This window comes from Bos taurus, chromosome 11 (genome assembly GCF_002263795.3).
Source record: "Bos taurus isolate L1 Dominette 01449 registration number 42190680 breed Hereford chromosome 11, ARS-UCD2.0, whole genome shotgun sequence".
In the NCBI taxonomy this organism is placed as follows: Eukaryota; Metazoa; Chordata; class Mammalia; order Artiodactyla; family Bovidae; genus Bos; species Bos taurus.
Genome location: NC_037338.1, coordinates 101,371,312 through 101,397,404, shown reverse-complemented (window position 1 = coordinate 101,397,404; position 26,093 = coordinate 101,371,312). Strand labels below are relative to the sequence as shown.

At 43.4% G+C, this 26,093-nt stretch overlaps 1 protein-coding gene and 1 non-coding gene across 5 annotated transcripts in view; both read right to left on the bottom strand.

The window, feature by feature from the left end:
• NUP214 (nucleoporin 214) overlaps nucleotides 1-26,093 on the bottom strand; it is a 90,987-nt gene that overhangs the window by 16,941 nt on the left and 47,953 nt on the right. For 3 of the 4 annotated variants that reach the window (XM_005213418.5, XM_010810496.4, XM_024999248.2), the window contains exons 25-30: nucleotides 24,455-24,530; nucleotides 22,969-23,047; nucleotides 20,092-20,179; nucleotides 17,878-17,939; nucleotides 13,380-15,194; nucleotides 11,548-11,618 (exon numbers count right to left, since the gene is read on the bottom strand). In XM_005213418.5, coding sequence (XP_005213475.2) covers nucleotides 11,548-11,618; nucleotides 13,380-15,194; nucleotides 17,878-17,939; nucleotides 20,092-20,179; nucleotides 22,969-23,047; nucleotides 24,455-24,530 — 2,191 coding nt within the window. The remainder of the gene's footprint in view (nucleotides 1-11,547; nucleotides 11,619-13,379; nucleotides 15,195-17,877; nucleotides 17,940-20,091; nucleotides 20,180-22,968; nucleotides 23,048-24,454; nucleotides 24,531-26,093) is intronic. The other variant, NM_001205443.1, reaches the window with a different exon arrangement.
• Nucleotides 5,599-5,729, bottom strand: LOC112448927 (small nucleolar RNA SNORA48). Its single transcript, XR_003037385.1, has one exon. It is a non-coding gene; the product is annotated as a small nucleolar RNA SNORA48 (small nucleolar RNA).

The window sequence follows — 26,093 nt, the reverse complement described above, 5'->3', positions numbered from 1 at the left end:
CCATTTTACATTCCCACCAGCAGTGCATTAAGAGATCAAGTTGCTCTACATCTTGTCCACGTTTGGTCTTGCTGGTTCTTCAGTTCAGTTCAGTTGCTCAGTTGTGTCCCACTCTTTGCGACCCCATGAACCACAGCACGACAGGCCTCCCTGTCCATCACCAACTCCCAGTCCACCCAAACCCATGTCCGTTGAGTCAGTGATGTCATCCAACCGTCTTATCCTCTGTCGTCCCTTTCTCCTCCCCCCTTCAATCTTTCCCAGCATCAGGATCTTTTCAAATGAGTCAGCTCTTCGCATCAGGTGGCCAAAGTATTGGAGTTTCGGCTTCAACATCAGTCCTTCCAATGAACACCCAGGACTGATCTCCTTTAGGATGGACTGGTTGGATCTCCTTGCAGTCCAAGGGACGCTCAAGAGTCTTCTCTGACACCACAGTTCAAAAGCCTCAATTCTTTGGCACTCAGCTTTCTTTATAGTCCAAGTCTCACATCCATACATGACCACTGGAAAAACTATAGCCTTGACTAGACGGACCTTTGTTGGCAAAGTAGTGTCTCTGCTTCTTAATATGCTGTCTAGGTTGGTCATAACTTTTCTTTCCAGGAGTAAGCATCTTTTAATTTTATGGCTGCAATCACCATCTGCAGTGATTTTGGAGCCCCCAAAAATAAAGTCAGCCACTGTTTCCACTGTTTCCCCATCTATTTGCCATGAAGTGATGGGACCGGATGCCATGATCTTAGTTTTCTGAATGTTGAGTTTGAAGCCAGCTTTTTCACTCTCCTCTTTAACTTTCATCAAGAGGCTCTTTAGTTCTTCACTTTCTGCCATAAGGGTGGTATCATCTGCATATCTGAGGTTACTGATATTTCTCCTGGCTGGTTCTTAAGTTTCAGTAATTCTACAGATATGACATAGGCTGCAGCCATGAAATTCAAAGACTGCTCCTTGGAAGGAAAGCTATGATAAACCTAGGAAGAATATTAAAGAGCAGAGACATCACCTTGCTGACAAAGGTCCATATAGTCAAAGCTATGGTTTTTCCAGTAGTCATGTATGGATGTGGGAGTTGGACCATAAAGAAGGCTGAACACCAAAAAATTGGTGCTTTTGTATTGTGGTGCTGGAGAAGGCTCTTGAGAGTCCCTTGGACAACAAGGAGATCAAACCAGTCAATCCTAAAGGAATTCAACCCTGAATACTCACTGGAAGGACTGATGATGAAGCTGAAGCTTCAATACTTCGGCCACCTGATGCTAAGAGTCGATTCACTGGAAAAGACCCCAATACTGGGAAAGAGTAAGGGAAAAAGGAGAAGGGTTGTAGAGGATGAGGTGGGTGGATCGCACCACTGACTCAATGGACATGAGTTTGAGCAAATTCCAGGAGACAGTGAAGGACAGGGAAGCCTGCCGTGCTGCAGTCCACGGGGTCACAAAGAGTCGGATACATCTTAGTGACTAAACACCAACAAAATTTTCAGTTTCTTCTTTTATGGTTCATGTTCTGAAAAATCTCTGTCTTTCTAATGGTTTCTTCACAATGACATTACTGACATTCTTGGCCACATCATTCTTTGGAGGGCTACAGAATGTCCAGCAGCATCCCTGGCTAGATGACTACAGTAGCATCCCCACTCAGGAAGCTCAAACAAGTTTCCAGACACTGTGATTGTGAAATTCCTTTAGGGGTGGAAACAGACACCAGTTGAGCAGCACTGATTTACTCCAGGGTAGCAAACTTTTTTTTTTGCTTTTTTGCTATGGTTGTCATATATTTAATGCCTTGTTATGAACTGCACAATATTTCTCTTTATGTCATCAGTCTTTTTTTCTTTAGCTGCTTTAAAAGTTCTTTTTGTATTTGGTTTTCAGAAGTTTAACTAAATGTGTTCAAGGGTGGTTTTCTGATATTTACTCTGTTTCAGAGTCACAGAGTTTATTGCATTTGTGGGTTCCAGTTTTTCAACAAATAAGAAAAAGCTTGGCCATTGTCTCTTCAAAAAATGTTCTCCTCTCCCATTCTGTCTCCTCTCCTTCCGGGACTCTTGATGACACCTCGCTGAATTGCCGTACACTGTTGCACAGGTTACGGATGTTCTGTCCAATCTTTTTTTCTGTCTCCCTAAGCTTCAGTTTAGGTAATTTCTACTGACATGTTTTCAAGTTCATTGTTCTCCTGTAGTATTCCCTCTGCTGTTAAACGAATCATTTTCTATTTTGGATACTGTATTGAAACTTCAGATACGGATTGACTGTTTTCGTAATTCCCATTTCTCTGCTCAGATTCCTTATTCAACCATTCTTTTATTTTCCTGTAAATACCTGAGCACAATAGTTATTATACCTGCTTGTTCCAATGCGTGGGTCATCTGAAGGTTATTATTTTTTTTTTTTGATGATTTCTAAAATATGACTGCAGGTCCCCCTTTTTGTTTTACCTCTTCATACATTACAAAATTTTTTTGTTAGGTACAGCAGACTTACCATAGAAGAACAGTGTTGTGGTGACTGAGGACTGCTAATAATTTCCCCAGAGAGTGAGAGACCACTCTTTCATCTCTGTCCTAAAGTGAGGAGCTAATGGTTCACAGATTTAGAATGAACTCACCCCTGGTAAGCCCAGCACTGTCTTTGCTTAGGATTTGGGTTATTTGTTGTATACGTGCTGGAGCCTGGAGCCAGGAGGCAGCTGAGTTGCAGTGTCATCCTTGGATTAAACAGTTCTAGGGAGCAGGAGGACGCAAGACTGCAAGTTCTTTCTGCTTTACTTGCTTACTCTTAGCAAAGGGTGGGAGGGGTGAATAGAGCAGTTTTACATTGAACCTGCAAGTCTTTCAGACTCCAGTCTTTTTTAAAGTAACTTTATTGGGATACAATGCACGTACCACACAACTCACTGATTTAAAGTATAAAATTCCATGGTTATGGTATATTACATCTAAGTTTTAAAAACCGAGGTAAAATATATACGACATAAAACTTACCATTTTAATCATTTTCTCATATACAGCCGAATGGCATTAATTATGTTCACAATGTTATGCAACAATTAATACTATGTCCAAAATTCTTTCATCACATGACCGAAATTCTATAACCAGTAACTCACTCTCTGGTCCTGCCTTCCCCCAGCCCCTGGTAGACTCTGATCTACTTTCCAGCTCTATGGATTTACCTATTCTAAATATTTCATATAAGTGGAACCATGTAATAGTTGTCCTTTTATCTATGGTTTATTTTACTTAACATAATGTATTCACAATTTATCTATCTGTGATGTGACATGAAGAACAACTTCATTCATTTTGAAGACTGAATAATATTCCACTGTATGAATATACCATATTTGGCTATCCAATCATCTACTGATGAACACTGAGCTGTTTCCATCTTTTGGCCATTGTGAATAATGCTGCAATGAGCGTTGGGGAACATGTGTCTGAGCACCATTTCTGGCTCATATGACAGAGTTGGACGATAAAGAAAGCTGAGCGCCAAAGAATTGATGTTTTTGAACTGTGGTGTTGGAGAAGACTCTTGAGAGTCCCTTGCACAGCAAGGAGATCAGTCCTGAGTGTTCACTAGAAGGACTGATGTTGAAACTGAAATTCCAATATTTTGGCCACCTGATGCGAAGAACTGACTCATCTGAAAAGACCCTGATGCTGGGAAAGATTGAGGGCAGGAGGAGAAGGGGACGACAGAGGATGAGATGGATGGATGGCATCACTGACTCGATGGACGTGAGTCTGAGTGAACTCCGGGAGTTGGTGATGGACAGGGAGGCCTGGCGTGCTGCAGTCCATGGGGTTGCAAAGAGTTGGACACGACTGAGTGACTGAACTGAACTGATGACAGTTCTATGTTTAGCTTTTTGAGGAACCTGTTTTCCATAACTGCTGTAGCATTTTCTGTTTCAGCCAGAAGTACATGAAGGTTCCAGTCTCTTCATATCTTTGTCAATGCATGTTATTCTTTGGTTTGCTTTTAAATTATAGTCTTCCTAGTGAATGTGGAGTGGTGTCTCATTGTGGTTTTGGTCCTCATTTTCCTAACGCTTCTAATACTATTGATTACCTTTCGTGTTTATTGGTCACGTGTTTGCCCTCATCGTTGCCAAGACTGTCCTCTGGCTTCTTATCCAGCCAGTATACTTCCTTCAGCAAGGCCTGTCTTCCACTTTTCGAAACCCAGTCCTGACAGTTACTCCCAAAGGCTGCTGTACCATCAAGCTCACCTACACCTAACTCCCCTCTCTAGAAATCAATTCAACAGGCTCTCTGCCATGCCTTGATAGGCCATGTGACAGATTATATTTTCCAAAGATGGTCACAGTAATATTTCCAGACCTAAATGCTCTTCTAGAGCAAGAGGTGAAGTTTAGTCCTCTCCCCTTGAGCTTGGTGGGACTCTGTGACAGCCTTAAATAAGAAGATGCAGTATAAATGATGCTTGCAACTTCTGAGGATAGCTTCTGTATGGCTCCCTTTTTCTTGGAATAGTCTTCCTTGGAATCCAGCCACCATGTTGTAAGGAAGCCCAGGTCACACAGAGAAGCCACATATAGATGCCATGAGTTCCAGTTAAGATGGGAAATAACCACCAAGCCAACCTCTAGAGAATGCTACTACATTTGGGGGTAATTTGTTAAACAGCACTAGATAATTCTAACACTCGTAAAACCAGTGTGATAGTCATACTAACTGGATTTTTCTTGGTTATGAAGAAAATGAAGTTCTATATCCTGGCCAGAATCTACCTTGTATCCTTAAATTCTTCTGAGAATACCCCTACGACCTGAAAATTCATTCATTTTTACAACACTCATCTTGTGCTACCCATAGTCTGAAGCACTGGGGATACAGTAATGACTGTAACAGATAAGGCCCCTGCCATGATAGGAAAAAAAAAACAAAAAAACCCACTGATTTGAATTTCCAGCCTTTCCAATGGCAAACCTAATTTCTGTAAAAGAAGAACATGAAGTGGTGGTGGGGTGGGGGAGTAACCATTATGGAGTTTATCACAGTATAGGCTTTAAATCTCTTGGCTCAAAGTATGCCTGTGAGAGAGAGAAAAAACTAAGGCCTGTGAAAGTCACCCATGCAGCTCTAATGTGTTCATTTTCACAGCCATATTTCACAATGTAGTAACATTCTATTACAGGATAATCTAAGTTTATCTGCCCAATGGTATATCCATAACCATTTGAGTTGCTTCCAGTCTGTAGTTTTTATTACACTGTATCCCGGTGCACAGATGAGTTTCTCTACAGAACAAACTAGGAGTGGAACTGCAGGGCTTTACCCGATCATGCCAGACTATTTTCCAAGGTGATTGTGCCAACATACCACCGACTAAGAGTGTATGTAAGCTCTGCTGCTTTGCACGCTCACTGGCATTTGGTATTGCTGGGCTTTAAAACGTGTGCTGTCTTCCAGGAGGGTAGCTCTTTGAGGTTTTTGTTTCTGTTACTAATTCAGTTGAATATACTTATGGTCCTCTGGCTATCCTTTTTCAAAAAATATTTTATTTCTTTTTCTATATTGTGGTAAAATGTATATAAAACTTACCATTTTAAGCTTCCCTTCCACTATGTGTCCAGGGCATGCACCAGGCATGGGCACAGGCCAAACGCCAAGCTCAGATAAACAAGGAGTTGCTCTGTCCCTGGCTCGTATGAGACAGGCACCACCAACCAGGTAGGGTGCACCATTTTAAGCATTTTACCTGTATGATTCAGGCATTAAGTACATTCCACAAAATTGTGTAACTAACACTATCCTTTTTTAAGAAGTCTCTCATCCATTTTCTATTGAGTTCACAAATCTTGTGTGTTCAGTTCAGTTCAGTCGCTCAGTCGTGTCCGACTCTTTGCAACCCCATGAATCACAGCACGCCAGGCCTCCCTGTCCATCATCAATTCCCGGAGTTCACTCAAACTCATGTCCATCGAGTCGGTGATGCCATCCAACCATCTCATCCTCTGTCGTCCCCTTCTCCTCCTGCCCCCAATCCCTCCCAGCATCAGAGTCTTTTCCAATGAGTCAACTCTTCGCATGAGGTGGCCAAAGTATTGGAGTTTCAGCTTTAGCATCAGTCCTTCCAATGAGCACCCAGGACTGATTTCCTTTAGAATGGACTGGCTGGATCTCCTTGCAGTCCAAGGGACTCTCAAGAGTCTTCTCCAGCACCACAGTTCAAAAACATCAATTCTTCGGCGCTCAGCTTTCTTCACAGTCCAACTCTCACATCCATATATGACCACTGGAAAAACCATAGCCTTGACTAGACGGACCTTTGTTGGAAAAGTAATGTCTCTGCTTTTTAATATGCTATCTAGGAGAAGGAAATGGCAACCCACTCCAGTGTTCTTGCCTGAAGAATCCCAGAGACGGGGAAGCCTGGTGGGCTGCCGTCTATGGGGTCGCACAGAGTTGGACACAACTGAAGCGACTTAGCAGCAGTAGCAGCAGCAGGTTGGTCATAACTTTCCTTCCAAGGAGTAAGCGTCTTTTAATTTCATGGCTGCAATCACCATCTGCAGTGATTTTGGAGCCCCCCCAAAAATAAAGTCTGACACTGTTTCCACTGTTTCCCCATCTATTTCCCATGAAGTGATGGGACCAGATGCCATGATCTTCGTTTTCTGAATGTTGAGCTTTAAGCCAACTTTTTCACTCTCCTCTTTCACTTTCATCAAGAGGCTTTTTAGTTCCTCTTCACTTTCTGCTATAAGGATGGTGTCATCTGCATATCTAAGGGTATTGATATTTCTCCTGGCAATCTTGATTCCAGCTTGTGCTTCTTCCAGTCCAGCTTTTCTCATGATGTACTCTGCATATAAGTTAAATAAGCAGGATGACAATATACAGCCTTGACGTACTCCTTTTCCTATTTGGATCCAGTCTGCTGTTCCATGTCCAGTTCTAACTGCTGCTTCCTGACCTGCATACAAATTTCTCAAGAGGCAGGTCAGTGGTCTGGTATTCCCATCTCTTTCAGAATTTTCCAGTTTATTGTGATCCACATAGTCAAAGGCGTTGGTATAGTCAATAAAGCAGAAATAGATATTTTTCTGGAACTCTCTTGCTTTTTCAATGATCCAACGGATGTTGGCAATTTGATCTCTGGTTCCTCTGCCTTTTCTAAAACCAGCTTGAACATCTGGAAGTTCATGGTTCACGTACTGCTGAAGCCTGGCTTGGAGAATTTTGAGCATTATTTTACTAGCATGTGAGACGAGTACAATTGTGCGGTAGTTTGAGCATTCTTTGGCATTGCCTTTCTTTGGGATTGGAATGAAAACTGACCTTTTCCAGTCCTGTGGTCACTGCTGAGTTTTACAAATTTGCTGGCATATTGAGTGCAGTACTTTCACAGCATCATCTTTCAGGATTTGAAATAGCTCAACTGGAATTCCATCACTTTCACTAGCTTTGTTCATAGTGATGCTTTCTAAGGCCCACTTGACTTCACATTCCAGGATGTCTTGCTCTAGGTGAGTGATCACACCATCGTGATTATCTTGGTCTTGAAGGTCTTTTTTGTACAGTTCTTCTGTGTATTCTTGTCACCTCTTCTTAATATCTTCTGCTTCTGTTAGGTCCATACCATTTCTGTCCTTTATCGAGCCCATCTTTGCATGAAATGTTCTTTTGGTGTCTCTAATTTTCTTGAAGAGCTCTCTAGTCTTTCCCATTCTGTTGTTTTCCTGTATTTCCTTGCATTGATCGCTGAGGAAGGCTTTCTTATCTCTCCTTGCTATTCTTTGGAACTCTGCATTCAGATGGGTATATCTTTCCTTTTCTCCTTTGCTTTTCGCTTCTCTTCTTTTCACAGCTATTTGTAAGGCCTCCCCAGACAGCCATTTTGCTTTTTTGCATTTCTTTTCCATGCGGATGGTCTTAATCCCTGTCTCCTGTACAATGTCACGAACCTCCGTCCATAGTTCATCAGGCACTCTATCAGATCTAGTCCTTTAAATCTATTTCTCACTTCCACTGTATAATCGTAAGGGATTTGATTTAGGTCATACCTGAATGGTCTAGTGGTTTTTCCTACTTTCTTCAATTTAAGTCTGAATTTGCCAATAAGGAGTTCATGATCTGAGCCACAGTCAGCTCCTGGGTCTTGTTTTGGCTGACTGTATAGAGCTTCTCCATCTTTGGCTGCAAAGAATATAATCAATCTGATTTCAGTGTTGACCATCTGGTAATGTCCAAGTGCAGAGTCTTTCTGTGGTCCGTCGCAGCCAGTGCGCTTCTCCGCTGTCCCAATCTTATGTGTAGCAAGCTCAATGAATTTTGGCATATAAGTGTTTATGATGTTCAACATTTAAGACATCAAACACTGTTAGTACTTTGGGTGGCTCCCCCAGACCTCACTTTTTATGTCCTAAGACTAATCAGCATTCTGATTTTGTGCATTACTTATCTAGAGTAGATACAGTCTGCTTATCTGGAGTAGATACACAGGTGTTCCATGTATCTAGTTTTGATAGAAAAGTGATTCTATGAACTTTCACTCCTGCTGTGAGTGTTTCTATTACAGCTGCTCTGCTTCCTCCCAGGTACTGGGGTACCACCAGCCGTTCAATTTTAGCCATTCTGGTGGGGGTGCAGTTGTCTTTTTTCCTTTTGACTTGTATTGTTTATATCTGAATATGATTACTCTGTTGGTTATATAGGCTACAATTTTCCTATTTCATGGCTTGTTTTACCCTAAAATTAAGAAAGCTGTAATTTTAGCGAGGTCACATTTTCCTTCTGCCTGAAGAATATCCTTTAGAATTTCCTTCAGGTTTGCTGGGCATATATCCTCTCAGGATCTGCCCGAAAAGTGTCTTGATTTCACCTCATTATGTACAGATGTTTTTTTGTTTTTTGGTTTTTTTTTTTTTGCATTTTACAGATTTTTTGGGGGGGTTCAAAAATTCTGGGTAGATAGGTTATGTCTGGCTTTCATTGCCACCATTGAGAACTCTGCTGTTAGTCCAAGCGTTGCTGCCTTGAAGGGAACCTGTCCTTTTTCTGAGTGCTTTTAATATTTTATATTGGTAGTTCCACAGTTTCACTATGGCAGGTCTTAGATTCAATTTCCTTTTATACATTCTGCTTGGTATATGTTGGACTTCAGAATCTATGGGTTACTATTTGCTGTTGGTTTTAGAAATCTTATCTTTTTCTCTTCTAATAGCATACATTCTTTTTCTTCTCCTTCTGATTAAATGTACATTAGATTTTCTCTTTTAGCGTTTTTGCTTTCTCTTTTGTATTTTCCATCTTTTATGCTCTCCATGATGAATTCCAGATAACCTACTCTGACCTTCTAGTTCAAGGGTCAGCAACCTCCAGCCCATGGGCCAAATCTAGCCTGCCGTCTGTTTTTATAAATAAGGCTTCATGGGAAAATAACCGTCCTCAGTCTCTCATGTGGCTGCTTTTGTGCCACAACGGTGGAGTTGAGTAGTTGCGACAGAAGCAGTATATAGCTCTCAAAGTCTAAAATATTCATTATCTGGTCCTTCACAGAGAAAGTTCTCTGATCTGTGATCTAGTATATTACTATTCTCTTCAGCTGGGTCTGATCTGCTGAGTTAAAATTTTAATTGTAACAGTTTTCTTGAAGTTCTATTCCTTTCTTTTTCCAAGCTGCTATGACTCTTGTAATTTCTGATTCTTGACTGGTATTTTCATGTTTGTCCTTTATTTCTTTGCAACATGTAAAACACAGCTGTTTTATATTCTAGGGAGTCTTTGCAAATGTGTGTCTCATGTTTGTTCTGGCTCTTGATCATAGCTCCTTATTTCCTGCTCTGACGAATTTACGTGTGGGAATCAATGTCCTTAAAAATTACTGGAGGCCTAGAGTCACTCTTCTTCAGTGTGGCCTGTGCTGTCCCGCCAGACGTCTTGGAGACACTACCATCCCTGGAGCAGGTCAGGCTACGTGTTTATTACAAGACCAGAGAGGTGCAGTCACAGCTGACCATGACAGGGGCTCTTCAGCCCTCCCACTTTGCACATGCCCGGGAGAGTGAAGCCTGCCCCTCTGTCCTTTGGGGTTGGTAACACAGGAAGTCCGAGTGCTCTCAGACTAGTGATGCTCTCAGGGCAGAACTGGCTTCTGTGCGCCACTCACTTCTACAAGTTCCCATTTCGCCTCTAATAAGGTGTGGTAAAATACCTTGTTAGCTTATAAGTGCTTTCCAATCTATGGTTTATTTGGTTTATCTAGCCATTTTTAGCTGTTTTCACTGGGGAACTTGAAAATCAAAAGTTCTGTTTCTTTCTGTCAAGGATCACTGACTAGGGCAGAGCCCATCTTCTTAGGAGAAAGGTGAAAAAGAAAATCTCCTACTGAAGACTTGGAAGAAGCATATAACATGGCCACCACTTTCTCCAGCTTCTGCACAAACGTCAATTCTACCTTTAGAAAGTCAGTCATTTCCAATATGTCAGAGCACCTTTCTTCGGAAGGACTCCTTGTGAAGGTCCTTGATCTAAAAGCAGCATCTGCCTGCCAATGCAGGGGACACAGGTTCGATCCCTGGTCTGGGAAGATTCCACATGCCAGGGGGGCAACTAAGCTCCTGCGCCACAACTACTGAGCCTGTGTATCTAGAACCTGTGCTCCGCAACAAGAGAAGCCATTGCCATGAGGAGCCTGCACACTGCAACTAGAGAGTAGCCCAAGAGCAGCAACAGAGACCCAGTGCAACCAAAACCAAAATAATTAATTACAAATAAATAAATAAAAGCAGCTGGACTGGGGACTTCCCTGGTGGTCCAGCAGCCAAGACTCTGCACGTCCAATGCAGGGAGCCCAGGTTCAATCCCTGGTCAGGGAACTAGGTCCCGCGTGCTGCAACTAAAGATTCTGCATGCCACAACTAAGATCTGAAGCAACCAAGTACATAAACAAATATTTACAAACAAACAAAAGTAAAAGCAGCTGGCTTCTATAACAGTAAATTTAACCCCTTTGGGTTCTCAGTGTTCTCATCTGTCAAATGGGGATAATGACAGCACTTGCCTTATTCAAGCACTGATGATTTTAAGTCTACGTGTGTGCATCACTAAAAACCAGGCCCAGCACACAGATAACCACTAGCCAGACAATCACCAAAAGGAGCTCCTGGACTACATGTTGCTTAGCACAGGGACCATACACAATTTCAGTTGCATATTCTTATTATTGTTTAAACAACCACTTCAAAAAAAAAATGGGCCGAGGAGCAGATTTCGATTACAGGCCATAGATGCCAATCCCTGACGTCACAATAGGCAGAAGATTGACAGAAACCAGGCAATGTGCTTTAAAACACTTTCCGAGAGGACTTTCAAACGAGGATCAACACTGGAATGATTCTCTCAAATCAGAAGCAGAGACTTTTGTGCCCCCAAGGAAGCTACGGAAGGCAGAGCTTGAGAACCTCAGCGTTGTTTGCTGGACACACAACACATTACATCCTATATACAGGAGCAACGCAAACGGGACTGATTGTGTTGGCCCGAATAGAGGCAAATATCCACATTACCTGGCCAAAGACTGTTCCACTGGTACTGGCTGCTTGACCAAACAAAGAACCAGTATTACTAGACCCAAAACCTATAAAATAAAAGAAAACAGAAGTTTAATTTGAATGAAACTTCTATACATCAAAGTTTTGTTTTTTGGTTTTTAAATGCCATTCAGGTATGTGAAAGTACCTCAGAATAAATCATTTCAAGAGTAAAATCTGTTTCCCTACCAAGGAAATGGAGAAAATTACGGGCAAATAGTTTTGAAACCTTTTTTTTCACTGTTGAAATTTTATAACAGTTAAAAAAAAAAGTCTCAAAGCCTCAGGGACTGAATCCTTGTCTCTACCAAACCCCAGGGGGTGGGGTTGAGGATTCTGAGTAGCTTTTCCCTAGACTCATAGCTGCTAAGAAGTGTTTCCAATGACTGACTTAATATCATGAGTATGACTACTCTCTGGTTTCCTCTAATCTCAAGCGCCAGATTCTTTCAGAGCTGTTTATCTTCCTTCTAGGTGCTGGGTTGAACGGGGCCTGGGAAACCAGGCAGAACTATATATTGTAACAGAAGAGCCCCAGACAAGGAGCTAGACAGCAAGAGTTCCAGTCTTAATTCCTGCTACTGGCCTGGGTAGGGGAGCTCAGGCAGGCCTCAGTGCCTCAATCACAGCTGGAGGAGGCTGTGCAGGCATCTTTTCTCCTAGTTATCACAGGAAGGAAGAGTTTTTCAGAGGTTCTCGGTTGTATTGAAATAGTTTTGATTGCAGACAAGGATTCTCAAGTTTTGACTGCAGAACAAAAGATGCGCTAGAGATAGGTAAATATCCTATTCTCTTTTAAGACCCACAAGGCCTTGTCTCTGCCTGTGGTTTAGCCCAACCCGCCACACTTCCCATCACTCAAGCAGGCTGACCAGCCTCTGCACAAGGCACTAGGTGGATCTCAAAACTCTCGGGCATCACTGTGTCTTGCATCCTTTATTATAGTGGAACATACTGGGAGTTCAGCAAATAGTTATTGAAGACAGGAAGGAACAGACTTCCTTTCTAATAAATTATGAGCCAGCTTCAAATACATTCTCATCAAAGGAATGAACTAGCAGTTGTTTGTAACCCTGCCCACCAAGAAGTCAATGGCCTTTGATTCCCCCCTCACCCTCTGAGCCTGACTGCTAAAGAAATGCCTTTCATAAGATAACCATGGAGAAAGGAAGATTAGAAAAGATTCTGGGAGTGTCCCATCTATTGGTTTTTGGAGTAAAAGCAGCTGCTAAGATGGGACATGCAATAGTGAGAATTATGTTTTACTTGAAAAAACTGTAAAACTTAAAAGATTTTTAAAAAATTATACTGAAAATAGAAAAAAAACCCAACTTTTCAAATGTCACTATCTGCTCTTCTAGGATGCAAGATGGTGTCAGAAGACAATGAAACAAAGGGCTAGGGTGAGGAGCTCTGGAGTCTGGGTCTGGTTCCACCACTGGCACCGAAAGACATTAGATCAGTCACCTCCAGGCTTGACAGTTTTGGACATAATGACCTCTAAAACACCTTCCAAATTTAACATTTCATACTCATGAATCATTCATTACTTGCCATGACTTTAAACTTGTTTTTCTCCCCCATGAAATTGGCACTCTGGTGGAGAACTTGCGGAGAAGCAAGACTGGAGCCACAGTGATTAGACCAAAGAAACGCCCAGGGCCGCCAGTGTCCAAGCCCTCTTACAGACTTTACAGAACCTCTTCTGTTTTCCCTCACTTCCTTTTCATTTCCAAAGCAATGTAGACTTGTTGCAAATGTTTCATATACGGAGGACAACCAAGGAAAAATCTCCTGTAAGTTCTTACCTGAAGCTTGACAGAAGCTAAAGCCAGAGGATGATGCTGTTGTGGTGGCGGCCGAGGTGCCACCAAACACGGAGCCTCCCTGCCCAAAGCCAGGACTCTGACCAAAAGCAGGAGGGTTGTTCTGGCCAAAGAGCCCACCTCCGTTGTTGGTAGATGACTGTCCAAAAGAGAAGGAGCTGGAGCTACTGGTGCTCGAAGAGGCTCCAAAGACATTCCCGCTGGTGGACGTAGGGGTGGAGGACACGGACTGACCAAAAGCAGGCACAGAGCTGAACCCAGGCTGACTGAAGGAAAAGCTGCTCGCGGGGCTGCTGGTCGACTGCCCGAAGGCCGGGGCCTGCCCAAAGCCCGGCTGTCCGAAGACCCCTGGGGTGGAGGTGCCAAAGGCAGGGCTGCCAAACCCTGAGCTGCTGACCTGTGGCGCGGCGGCCGCTGTGCTGGCCATGCTGCCTGTCTGCTGCCCAAACAGGCTGGGGGCAGTGCTGGCGGCCACGTGCCCAAACATGGGGGTCGCCGAAGGGGCGGTGGCTGTGTGGCTGGTGAGCTGGCTGAAAGCCGAGCTGGAACTGGCAGCGGAAGGCTGAGTGAAGACAGAGGAGTCAGAAGTGGCCATCCCAAACACCGGGGTCTCCGTGGCTGGGCCTGGAGCAGCACTGCAAACAGCACTGGAGGTGGTGGCAGGTCTGGATGTTTCTGGGGCCACAGGGATGCTGCTTGAGGCTCCAGGTGCTGAGATGGTGGCTGGCCCAGGCACAGAGACGGTGGGGCCTGGGGACGGCAGTTCCGTCTTGACGTCTGGGACCCCAGGGGCTGCTGGAGCAGCCTCAGCCGTAGACACCAGAACACTGGTACTGGCCGCTTCGGTGCTAGGGCTGCTGACGGCAGGCTGGGTAAGAACAGGCTCTTTCTTCCCAGAGTCGGGAGTTTGAAGCGGAGCCTGGGGAAGCGGGGTTGGTGGCTGCTGCCCCAGGAGGGAGGCAGTTGATGCCGAGGCCTCATTACTGCCTGGCTTCTCGGGCAGAGCCGATGACGCGGCTGCTTCTGAGCTTTTACCAGAGCCCGTGGGCAGGGTGGGGGCAGACCCTGAGCTCAGGGGGCTGCCAAACGGCAAGGTGGGGAGTGACGTGGGCAGGGGCGTGGCGGTGGACGGCGGGGTGGAGGAGGGTGCTGTGCTGCTCGCTGGTTGGCCTCCAAATGAAAAGCTGGTCTTGCTACCACTGAAAAACAGGCCCCCAAAACTGATCGCCCCAGAGGAGCCCGCACTGGTGAGTGGCAGGTTGCCAAAGACGCCCGTTGAGGAGCTGCTGGGGCTGGGACTGGCTGCTGCTGTTGGTGCCGCCGCAGAGGTGGACTCGGGGGGCTCTGCAGGCTTCCCCAGCGCCGCAGGGCTGGGAGAACTGAACCCGGAGGGGGCGGCAGGGGTCTTGGTGGGCTGTGCACCGGCACTGGTCACGCCTGGGGACGGCGCCTTGCTGGCTGGCTTGGTGGGCTCGTCTGCTTGGCCGACCCGCAGTCCTGAGAAACTTCCCAGAGTCTCTCCCGCCAGGGAGCTTGGGAACAGCAGCTCACCCAGCTTGGACGGTGGCGCCTCCAGCTTGCCAGCAGGGGTGGAGAGAGAAATTCCAGAAGGGGCTGCAGGTCTGCTGCTGGATGGGGCGGACTCTCCTGGCGTGGCACCAGCTGCTCCCGTGCTACCTGATGTCATCGTCCCCGTGGAAGGTAAGCTTTCAGGAACGGTCTCATAGAAAGGCTTGCCTCCCCCGCCAAAGGAGAACGCATCAAGCTGGCTTGACTCTTTGGTGGGGGGTGCTGACCCTGGCAAGAAAAAGAAATTACGAGATGGGTTGGCTGTCACAAAATATGACCGATCACAGCCTCACTGACTTCTCTAAGCCAGGGCCTCTCTCCTCACTTGACCTCATCAGGACAGCCTGTTCTGACAGCACCATCCTTGACGGGGACAGAACGTGTGCTTCTCCGTGGGAACATGACCTCTGAGTTGTCTCACTGAGGTGAGACGAACGCACGTTCTTTTTATCACCATTAAGTCACAACAAACACACCTATATCTAGAGTACCTGAAGTTAACCTAGTTGTCCACAAGAGAAACGAAAAGACCTCACACACATTTCCTCCCGCGTGTGTGTCTCAGGAATAACATTCTCAGCACATGCTAGCCTATGGACCTCTTCTTGACAAGACAAGGAATTGATTCCATATGGTAGTTTTTCCTTTGCTTTTATGGACAAAGTGTCAAGCCACAGGTCATCTTTCTTACCTACAATTAAGGGCTACTTCCTAGTGCTCTCCTCACAGAGTGCTCTCACAGTGGCACTGTGGTCTGCTGGGCAAGGACATGAGGGGCTGAGGCTGAGGGCTCTGCCACTTGCTGGCTGTGCCACTCTGGAAAAGTTAATTGACTTCTCTGGGCTTCAGTGTCTCCATTTGGAAGACAGATAATAATAGCCACACCTCATAGAGTTGTTGCAAAGATGAAATAAAATGTAGGTAAAGTACTCACAAAGCCTGGTCAAAAAAGTGGTCAACAAAGAAGACTAAAATTTGATATTTATAAACGGAAATTGGTCTGTTGCAAGTGCCAGACTTTTAAGAAGTCTGGCTATCACAAACACCTGGGAGCACTGCAAAGCCCCTGCTGTCTGCAGGTACCTTCCAGAAACCCCTCTGTGTATCGCTGGTGTTGTGCTGAGTTGCTTGTGAGTTTGGATTGCTGTCTGTTCTGGTATTAATGACAGTGGTTATGGAATTTCTGTTGTGTTTTATTCCTAATGTATTTCATTTAGGATTTCTGACAATTATTTTGTTCTTGCCAATCTTTTTATACCATTGAGCTGTTTTTCTTTTAGAAAGTGAGACTGGGGAGAGGAGTGGGCCTCAACGGTATTCTGCCACATCTAAGTGGGCAGAACCGTTTAGGAATCACTGCTCCAGACAGAAAAGATAGAATGAAATCAACAACCTTTTAAGTGCCGCACACAGACTGGGTTTAGGATGTCTGGTATGCTTTCAGCTCCCGAATATCCCTCTAGCAGATTTTAAGAGATCCCTTTTTTACCAAAAAACGTTCATCACTTGGGCTGACACAAAGAAAAGCACTCATAAAAATAGGTGCTGAAGGAAAAGTTGAAAGATGGTCATTGTCTTATTTATTATAGGAAAACCTGGAAAAAGCCTGAACCGTCCAAGAGGGGGATGGTTAAATAAATTATGGCACATCCGCAAGACATTTAAACAAGACTCCTTAATACTGGAAAACTCACAAGGATTGTGTTAAATGAAAAGGTAGAAGCAAAAACCCCAAAAGGAAATAGAACTGCAATGGTTAAGGGCACAATGTGTGATTCTAGAACATATTACTTTAATAAAAAATATAAACACTTATAATAAAAGCTTTCTTTTTAAAACAGAAGTAAACTCAATTACTTTGAACTGAGAACTTGAAGGCACTTAAAAAATACATCTGGTTTCTAATAGGTCCTCAAAGTCTTTTAAACATTAAAAACATGCTGGGAGATGTTGGTCTGAGCTTCCCAGCTGGCTCAGTGGTAAAGAATTTGCCTGCAACGCAAGAGACTCAGGTTCGATCCCCAGGTCGGGAAAATCCCCAGGAAAAGGAAATGGCAACCAACTCCCGGAAAATGCCATGGACAGGAGGAGTCTGGCGGGCTACAGTCCATGGGGCTGCAAGAGTCAGACGCGACGCAGTGACTAAACAGCAACAACAGATGTTGGCAGATGTACCGACATGCACGAGACAAGTGTGCTTCCTGATAGGTTATCAAGGAAAAAAGATGCATTTAGTCTTTCATTTCTGTAGTACTGTGTGTGTGTTCAGTCACTCAGTCCTGTCGGACTCCATGGACTGTAGCCCACCAGGCTCCTCTGTCAATGGAATTTCCCAGGCAAGAATACTGGAGTGGGTTGCCATTTCCTCTTCCAAGGGATCTTCCCAACCCAAGGATCGAACCAGCATCTCTGTGTCTCTCCTGCCTTGGCAGGTGGATTCTTTACCATTGCCTATCTCAACCTACAAATTGATACAATTTTGACTTCATTTAAAAATTTTTTTTAAATTATGAAAGTATGATAACACTTTACAGGAAACTGGGAAAATACAGAACAAAGTTACATATAGTTTCACTACATATTATGATTATTAAAAATTGATATAATTTTAAATACCATAAGACAAAGATGGAGAAAGAAATTTTAATTTGCATGTAAACATTCACATTTAAAGCACAGCCTTGCCTTTCTAAAAGCAAACCCTTTCTGAGTTTTTAACTATGAAGACAAAAGTCATTCCCTAGTTTCTTAAATCTAGCCTATTTCTAATGCATAATATCAACACCAAGTTCACTGCAGATACTTTAAGCAAGATGCGGCAGCAAGTAAAATGTCAACCAACCTGCCCCCCTCAAACCTGCACTTGTTTAGAGGGAAACACAAAAGTGAGGCGACTCTGCAGAGACTGTACCTTGTGTGGCAGTGAAGTTAGAAGACGGTGTTGGTGTGACTATCCCAAAATTAAAGCCAGTCCTAGGGGGTGGAAGAAAAGAAGTTAAAAGTGAACAGACTTAAGGCACAACATTGCCCTTTTAACAGTACATTTTATAATTCATTCACATAATCTACTCTCCAGGGACCTGCAATCCATAGATAAATATCAACAAGCACATTGACTCTGAAGCAGCAGAGCAGAGCTCTCAAAGCTGGGGTGGGGGGGAGGGGAAGCGATTTGTGCGTGAGGTGAGAGGGGAGCAGCAAGTGAGGAGGCCTTGGCGGAACAGCCAGGCTTTCCATGGTAGAGGGGGTGGGGACCTATTTCAAGGAAAGTGAAGGAGCACTAGGACTGTGCCTTGGGATGGTGGCCGGAGCGGGTGTCTTGCCTAGTGAGGGAGACGGGACGGGCTAGATGAGGAGGAGCCTATGACCCACCCAGGGAGCACATCAGGACAGCACATGCCACTGGGGGAGACAACAGACAGTATGAAATGGAAGCCACCGTCTCTGCTGTTCGGATAAAACGCTTAGTCCTTGGCTGGGAAATTTGGTTCAAAAACTTAAAAAAAAAATTTTGGTTGCACCAAGTGGCTTGTGGGATCTCACTTCCCTGACCCACACCGCACCCAGCCCACAGAAATGAAAGCGCTGTAGCTGTACCCTAACCATTAGGCTGCCAGGAAACGTCCCTCAAAAACCTTTCCGACTCTTTTCATCCTCTCCTCTCTTTCTGTACATTTTCTTCACACTGTGAGTGAAGACACTATAGCCAAAGAAGAAAACCCAGCACCAGTTAAGCCAGAATGGAGTACTCATTCTGAGAAAAGTTCAAATAGCAAATTAAAAACTATTGGATTGGTCAAAAAGTTCATTTGGGTGTTTCTGTAAGATGTTATGGAAAACCCCAAATGAACTTTTTGGCCAACCTGATAAAAAGCTTTAAAACAGAAGGGGCCAAGCATATCAAACAGAGTAAGTAACAGTAAAGAGTAGAGTTAGGTTTCTTTTTTTAAATTCGTCACTGGCTTCATCAAATGGTCCAAGACCACCTAAGATGTGTTAAATATTTTTTCACCTTAAAAAAAAAGAAAACAAATCTCTTTCTTTGTCTCAACTCTGGTAAAGAAATTTGATGTAACAGAGGTAAGCAACTGACCCATGACCCAAACCTCTGCAGGTTATTTTAAAGACGGGAAGAAGATTATCAGGTTCACAGAAGTAAAGATTAATTAAAAGATGCAATAGCTCCTGGAACTGACCTACTCTCTAAAATTGTGCTCCCAACTACCTTTGGGGAGTAGAAAACATAATGATTTACAGGAAAATATATATAATGTCCCCCTTGAAATTCTATTCAAACACCCTCCTTTCTCGTAATGTGTTAGGCAGAAGGGTGTTCAAGAAACAAACTCACAGCAGGGAAAAGAGACTGTGGTTAGTGTGATTCCAGTTACAAAGCATAAACTGGAAGAGCTTGAGGCTTTTCTAACGGAACTGAATGTGCAACCCTTCACGGTGAAAACAATCTTTGGATGAGTATTTATCTCAGCCACACAGAGACTAACTCCACCCCAAGCAGAGAGAGGCTCTGCCAACTCTCACCGGTTTCATGATGAGTGTTCACAGCATAGTGAAAAGGTACACCCCCTCCAACATTAATAAGAACTTCCTTTGGACTGAGGGTTAGAAGACCCTTTTGTTTTTAAAAGTAACTCAATTTGACAAGTACAGACATCATCACTTTTAAAAAAATGAAACAGAAATGGACTTCCCCACATCTACATAAAACCCAAATTCTTAAATGGCCACTGTTTTGATTGCTCAGCAGTCTAGTACAACATGACCCCTCAGGGCAGCGAAGCCAATCCAAGGTCTCACCCAGCTGCCAGATGGTGTCAGAATGAAAAGATCTGTGTGATAAACTAGAGCAACCACAGACCCACTACCCAAACAAGCCTTATCCTAAACAACAAAACAAACAAGTCAGTAAGAACACACATATAGAATTGAACGGAAAAGGGGAAACAGATTTACATTAGGACACTAAGCTACTCCCACTATCATTAAATGTGTCATTGTGGAGATAAGAACTCTGGCTTCATATAAGTATACCCACTGACTATAAGATTTGAGAAGCAATCTATAAGGATGCTGGTGATCTGCCACAAAACTTAAGTTCACAACTGACCCTGATGAAAATGAGAAAGGCTTGCTGAACTGCCCAACAGTAGACGGGGTAGAAGTCACAGCTGTTTCTATCTTGGTTGCCACTGGTCCTGGAATTAGGGGAAAAAAATAAGAGCATTACAAAAAACCAAACACCATTTTAGTTTAATTCTCTGCGGCACTGAATGCGTAGTGCCGTGCAAAGCGCAGCCCCAGGTCACGTGCTTCCTGTAGGTCGGCAGTCAAGGGGCGAGTGAGGACTCAGCCGTGCTCACGGTCTCTGAATGGGCTCTCTGGCCCCGTCACTGTCAATTTCAAACCAAGGCATGCCACTTTACCTTTCCAGGAAAGACCTCAAAGTAACTGGAGTGCAGTTCAAATTTAAGGCTTTAAAAGTAGATTTTGCAAATACTGAAATGTGATATATATCAAAGGAAAAGAAACTCCAAGGGGAAACAGGTCATGTGAAATATCTCTGAGTAGCAACTTCATGGCTATTGGCTTTCTCACCGCATCTCTGTATTTTCCAGAGACTTCTTGTATTATTATTAGTTAATCACAGGTCTGCTTCTTTGTTTTTTATTACAGAGGTAACGCGACTGCTGTCACACAGAGAAATGTGGAGAGTTAAAGTGTAGTCCGTCATCTTCCCCACATCTGGTGTACTGTGGCTGCTTGCTAACAGGCTGGGGCATTACCCACACTCTCTCCCCCACCTTTCCCTCTCTTTCTAAAAGGAGAAGGGGGCTGGGGGAATGATATTTGAGAAGCCCAAATCAAACCAACCCAAACAATAAGAAAAAGCATCTTCTCTTTATATAAGTATGGAGTAAAGATTTGCAAAATTATCTAAAACACTACTATAGCACAATGTGATGTGTACAAGGATGTCTAATGTAGCCTCACTTATAATTTTGAAAAGTTAAGAACAATCTGAACTATCAGCAGAGTATTGGTAAAAACTTAACAGGGTACAACCGTACAGCGAATGGATTAAAATGAGAGAGGCAGACTTGTACCAGATCTGAAAAGATAAACATGATATTTTCCTGGGGGGAGGGAGGAGAGGGGACAGATTACAGATCAGTATATACAGGATATGGCTATCTTTGTTTAAAGAAACCAATAGATACACATCAATTCTTTGAGGGCTGTTATCTCTGGAATAGGGAACTTACACATTTTCTACATTATATAGTTCCACACCATAGACTTTTTGTGGTCCTGTAACAGTTTTAAAATCAGGAAAACAATGAAGGTATTTCCATTATTAATTAATAAGGGAATTATTCTATAGAGGTTTCAGAGATGACTTTTTGTTGCTGTTAGAGTTTTTGCAAACTCTTAAATAGTGTTTTTCAGGGAAATTTTCCTGCTCAAAAAAAGTCTGTTTCTGGCAAGTAGAAACAGAAGGACATCTAGCAATGAGAGCGAATATTTCACAATCATCATTGAATGACGAATCTTAGAAATTTCTTTCCAAGTCATGCTAACTGCTCCTGAGATGTTCTTGATTCTTAATTTCAAGAGTGACAAAAAACTCTTCAATAAAATCCTTGAAAGAGGTTAGGATATATAATCTTTCAAACTTTCTTCTAAAATATTAGCCAGAAATAGAAACAAACTTCTTAATTTAAATCTTAAATGATTCAAAAGTCTTTGACAACTGCACTAAAATTTCGCTTCTAAGTTAAAGTTTTAGCTCCTAGTCGAGAAGAGCTACATACAGCCTTCTCATGGAAGGCTTATATGATAAAAACTGTGCATTAGTCTGAATTCTAGAATACAGCATTGGCTACACAATGATTTTCTTCTGAGTGTGAGGAATATTTACTGAAGATAAACCCAATATGCAATGAGAAAGCTTCTGACTACAGAGGAAGTTGGGATGATAGCATGACTATGTAGAGATTATGGTAGGCAGGCTACTCGTGTGAAGTTCAGCATCTCTGACAGAATTTATTAGCTTAAAGACCCACTTGAGAGCAAGAATCAAAATAAAAGCTGGAGTTCAGAGCACAGGGAGAATGCTGGGCTGTGGGTGGCACAAGAGCCCTGAAGCAAAAAGTGACACACACCAAGTGAAGTGGGCTCTGACAGGAGCCAACAGAAGAGGCCTACATTAAGCTAGGCTGGATGCACAAGCACGCTTCTGCATGAGGTGGGCTCAGGCCAGCAAGGATGCCTGCTCAGAGCACTTTATGGTGACTGTAAAAGCTAATTTCAGTGAAGAGGCCTGAGTGTTGGAAGCATGTGAAGCTACAGTCTTTCAATACTGGATTATATCTTCTTCTTGTGTACTATGCTTTGTTGCTCAGTCGTGCCTGACTTTGTGACCCCATGGACTGTAGCCCACCAGGCTCCTCTGTCCATGGGATTCTCCAGGCAAGAATACTGGAGTGGGTTGCCATGCCCTCCTTCAGGGCATATTCCCAACCCAGGGATCGAATCCAGGTCTCCGTATTGCAGGCGGATTCTTTACTATCTGAACCACCAGGGAGGCTCTCCATTTATATTGTAACGGATCCATTTTACTTTCTATATTTTACTGGCTTTTGAATTGTCCTTAAAAACCCAGAGAGTTTTTCTTTCCCTTTAGTAGAAGAAATAAGAGTTCAATGTTTGGATCCACTTCTCTCAAAACTTCGATATCCAACAAGGCAGGTGCTTCTTTTAGGAAAAACATTTAAAGGCAGGCTTTCTCCTACTGCTCTCCTATTTCAGAAGCCTACAGGGCTGCCAAAGGGCACTTCCTGGAGATTCTATGTCCCCTGAGGCTTTTCAAATATGTCTTTACTTTATTTCACATTAACTGCCTTTGTGATCTAGAACAATTAAATTCTTCTGTGGAAAACATCTTTCACCTTTTATTTTCACTAAAACAAAAGTGCAAACTGACCTGAAGCTTTATCACCAGATGACAACTGACTGGATGCTGGCGGGGGCCCAGATGGCTTTAGGGCATTTATTAGCGATCCCTGTAATAGGAGGAAAACATTTATGTGACCTACAAAACAGTCTCTGGAATAAAGGAACATGTGAAATGATAACATAATTTAAAATAAGCAAGCACAAACACTTCTATTTAGTTAAATTTTGTTCTTCAGTTTCAATTTAGGTCAGTATGTTTAAATGTAATATCACTTCAGAGATGGGGATACTCCACAAGCACAAGAATACAGGGTCCTGCTTGCCGAGCCTGCAGTTCCTTCCGCAGCGCCTAACGCACTGCTCAGCACATGAAAGGCATCAGTGTGTTTGAAACACAAATGAAGGAAGAAGTAAATGAATGAAATACATCCTGGCTCTCAACAAAACTTATAGTAAGGTTAAGAAGCCAAACTGCCCAACTTCTCCATCTCCAGTCAGTGTTCTTTTTCTCTTGTTTGTTACGATTTGTGCCTCGCCACGTGTCCTCCAAGGTGAAGATGGGAAGCTCCAGGAGAAAGACCAGTGCCAACTGCTGAAGTGCCGTGTTAAGTCAGGGCAAACTACGGAGGAGACGGCCACGTCTGAGAACTGCTGAAGCGCCATGTTAAGTCAGGGCAAACTACGGAGGAGACGGCCACGTCTGAGAACTCACATTAGGCAAGTTCTGAGGGTCAATCTCAAACACAGTCTAAAATGACCTTTCTAGAGACGGAGTTGAGTAGCAGAGAAACCAGGTTTTTTTAGGGAAAGTTTCAGAGAGGGCTTGATCTGCCTTTCCGCCATCTCCTATTATTTTTTTCTGGATTGTTTAAGTGTCTACAATATAACCTATTTTTGTAAGAGACCATGTTTATCAGGCAAAAGCCTGCAAGTAGACATAACAAACATCATTGAAGATGCAAAGTATGAAAAACAGGGATGATAGGAGAAAGCAGAAGACTCTGTTCCCTGGAGGCTGATACTGAAAGGTCCAATGAACAAAGCAGTGGGCAGGGAGAAGCTGGAAGATGGGTTCCAGCCCTGGTTCCATCATTCACTACCGGTGGAAGCCTGCGTCAGTCACTTGAGCCCTGGTTTCTTCATTAGTGAAACGTAGCTGAACATCTGTCTTGTCTATATGGCTGTTGTATGGGTTAACTAAGACAAATGAAAGTAAACTTGAACTCCATACAGATACCCTCCATACAGAGAATTATGACCCAAGATTACCAGATGCAGAATATTACATGGTCAACAAAGACATCATCGGGTCCTGACTGACCTACTAGCTCAAAACCGTCATAAATTGTGGGGAAAGGATCACAGGTTTTTTTCAGAGTTTATTTAAAAGACGTGGGAAAAATTTTTTAAAGTAAATAAAAAATAAACAGTGCGGGGACTTAGTACCAGATTGTCTTCAGTTACAAGGACAGTCACTGCATGTCACATTAGCAAAGCAAAAATCAGCAATTTACCTGCTTAGCTTGGTTGGCAGGCGCTGGAGTCAACACCGGGTGAGGCGTTTTGGCTGCAGAGTACGGCCCTGAAGAACTGGAAAACACAAAGCACGCACTCAGGAGCAAGGCATGACTGGGGGAAATTCATCCTCAACCCCAAGCCACCTTCTGTGCAAAAAGGTAATACCAGTTTTGGGGTAGAACACAGATGTCTCAGACCCTAATCAAAATCATTTGACATGTTTCTGATTGAAGAATAAATTCTTTACATGAAATTTGGTCTTTAGCAAAAGTCAAAGCAATGACCTTAAAATGTATCTTCTTCCTGAAATTTTAAGGAAAAAAAGTTATGGATATTCAGAAGTAGATCTTTTTCTTATTTGCAGAGAAAGCTTTCTCCACCTCCTCCCCATCACCCACCACCATTCCAGACCATGTGGGAAATTCCTGATTCTCTTTTCCAAGTCTCAGAAAATGTTCATCAGGATCGACAGGGTGTATATGATCTTCTCAAAGCAGAGCTCTCAGCTTCTCATAGCAACCAGCCCCGAGAGCTCGCCACGTCCGCACACAGGAGAGTTAAGCCATACCACAGCTCCGTGCCCAACCTGCACTTTTGTTGTGGTGTCAATATGAAAAGTGCATCCTGTCTACGTAGAAAGAGTTCTCACCATCTTTTGTTATCCCTGAACATAGTATGCATGGAACTGTTATTTTAATAACTACTTAGTGTTAATTTTGTTGTTGCTGTTGTTTAGTTGCTCAGTCATGTCTGACTCTTTGCGACCCCATGGATTGCCAGGTTCCTCTGTCCATGGGATTTCCCAGGCAAGAATACTAGAGTGGGTTGCCATTTCCTTCCCCAGTGGATCTTCCTGACCCAGGGATTGAACCTGGATCTCCTGCATCTGCAGACAGATTCTTTACCACTGAACCATCAGGGAAGCCCACTTAAGTGTAAATATGTGAGGGAAAAAAAAATCCCCTGTTCAACACAAAGCTCTATTCGTGGCTCCAGGGAGCAACTCTTTTCATCAACGTATCTGTCCTCCGTCCAGAGCTCCTCTGACTGATAGGTATAGCAGTAACAACTGTAGCATCTGGTTTTATTTCTCAGAACTTTCGCTTAAGGAGGATTAACAATTTTCCATTAAAAAGTTAACTTGTGGGAGAAAAGACAAAAATAAACCCATGCCTTATGGGAAAAAATTATCAAACATCTTAATAATCTTACAGTTACCTCAGGATACTCTCTTGGAATAACACGAAAATCTTCCCAAACTTTATTAGATTCAGAGAGAAGGAAAAAAAATGCAGTTGTTTTCAATAAAACCCTCTTTATTTTCCTACTGAAGAGAGAAGCAACTACAAATGTGCGCCTCTCTGAAGAAATGCACACTGGTCCCCCGAGATACTCAACTGAGCAGGTACACAGGGACGCCCCCCCATCTACTTACACTCCAACAAGAAAAGGAATGTATGCATGAGAGGCTGGGACTGAGAAATCCCTGGGCAGACACAGCAACCTTAGGTGGGAAAATGACTGCAGCTCATGAGAGTCACAAGGGAGGTACAAATCTTTCATGCTTTCTCAAAGATGAGCTAAAAAAAACTACGAGTAAAAATAAAAGCAGCAATTTACCTGACTTTAGAACAT